At 41.3% G+C, this 1592-nt stretch overlaps 1 protein-coding gene across 1 annotated transcript; it reads left to right on the forward strand.

Moving 5' to 3' along the window:
* The first annotated feature begins 832 nt into the window (after window positions 1–832).
* Window positions 833–1337, forward strand: LOC138911446 (uncharacterized). The gene is made up of 2 exons (XM_070210652.1): window positions 833–999; window positions 1055–1337. Exons 1-2 carry the CDS (start codon window positions 833–835, stop codon window positions 1335–1337), a joined length of 450 nt encoding a protein of 149 aa, XP_070066753.1.
* Window positions 1338–1592: the final 255 nt, after the last annotated feature.

Consider the following 1592-nt stretch of genomic DNA (forward strand, 5'->3'; position numbering starts at 1 on the left):
GGCACCTCAGCCAAAATGAAAAACATCACCAGGGTGATTATTCGTGCCAAAAAAACCGAACATTTCCAGTTCTTTTTACACCATGCGATCGGTATTGCATAGCCAATATACTCGAATATGGCAAACTCACAATAAATAAACCAGCTACTACACTAAAGATATATTTTAGTGTGCCAAGCCCGTGGCCACTAAGAAAAGAAAATATTCGTGAGTGTCCTATCCTAGAGAAATTCGCAAATGAATGTGGTACACGTTGCCCTGATTCCCTTTCAGGCACAGACCTGCGAAACCAATTGACCACACATACCGCTTTGTTCAACGTTAAGGACATTCAAATTGATTATTTGGCGAGCTTAATGGGTGATCAGAAAGACATTCATAAAAATTACTATTGTGTTGCTGCCTCTGTAGCGGGGGTGACCCAAGTTTCTCAATTACTTATGTCAACAATGAACATGGAAGAGGAAAATGCTAAAATTGCAGATGCTAATCTCGAGAGTGAGTTAATTTATTTAGCCCGTCTGTTGCGAAGAAAATTTTAATAATCGCTGCAAGTTTTGGACCTGGAACTGTCATATTCGGAATACTTCAATAGAAGTTTTTCAAGTATCGGAACTTCGATACAGTAGAAGATAAATTCAGTATTTAACAAATTAGTAATGGTTTTGGCAACCTATCCATATTTAAAATATTTTGCTGGCTGATTAAAACAATCTAATTTAATACTTATTTTGCTTATTTTATTTAAAGCAAAATATTAAATAAAATATTTTTCAACTGTTTATTTAAACGAGCCCGAACCTCGACCACGCCAACATAAATATTTAAAAACATGCGCATTCCGGATGGTATCAGACGAAGCAGCGTTATCGCAGGGATGATCCGCACAGCAGCAAGGATGCAAAGCATGGAACGATGGCAAGCACGTTGGGATCGCTCATCTAAAGGACGCTGGACACATAGGCTTATCCCAAACTTGGAAGCCTGGATAAGCCGCAAGTATGGTAATACTAATTTTTACTTAACGCAGCCTATTTGGCCATGGATGCTTCAGAAGCTACTTGAAGCGATTCGGCCACGATAACACAGACGAGTGTTCTTGGTGCGGCAGTGAAATCGCAGAGGACGCCAACCACATCATCTTTGAATGTGGAAGGTTCTCAGTGAACAGGCAGGGCCTGGAGGACAACTTGAGGAGACCTATCACGGTGGACAACTTGTTCAGGAACAAGTTGAAGACATCACAAAAATGGGAAGCTACCTACACTTTTGCAGCAGAAGTGATGCTGGAACTCAGGAGAGTTGAGCGCAATAGATGGAGAGCGGAGGAAGTTTAGGTGGCAACAACATGCCTGTGAAGCAATGCTTTGCGGCCGTTCCGCAGGCAATCCACGCCACCTAATCATCACGTACTATCTACATCCTAAGCATAAATTATTTATTATTTATATATTTATGTGCAAATAAACAGAATACAAAAAAAACACACACACACACAATGGAAACATAACACCCCTTCCACCCCTCCCCCACCACCCCTTAATCCTTGACACCCCCCGCCACCCCTTTACCTTGCTTAACAACACTTGACC

The sequence above is a fragment of the Drosophila virilis genome, chromosome 6 (assembly GCF_030788295.1).
Source record: "Drosophila virilis strain 15010-1051.87 chromosome 6, Dvir_AGI_RSII-ME, whole genome shotgun sequence".
Taxonomy (NCBI): domain Eukaryota; kingdom Metazoa; phylum Arthropoda; class Insecta; order Diptera; family Drosophilidae; genus Drosophila; species Drosophila virilis.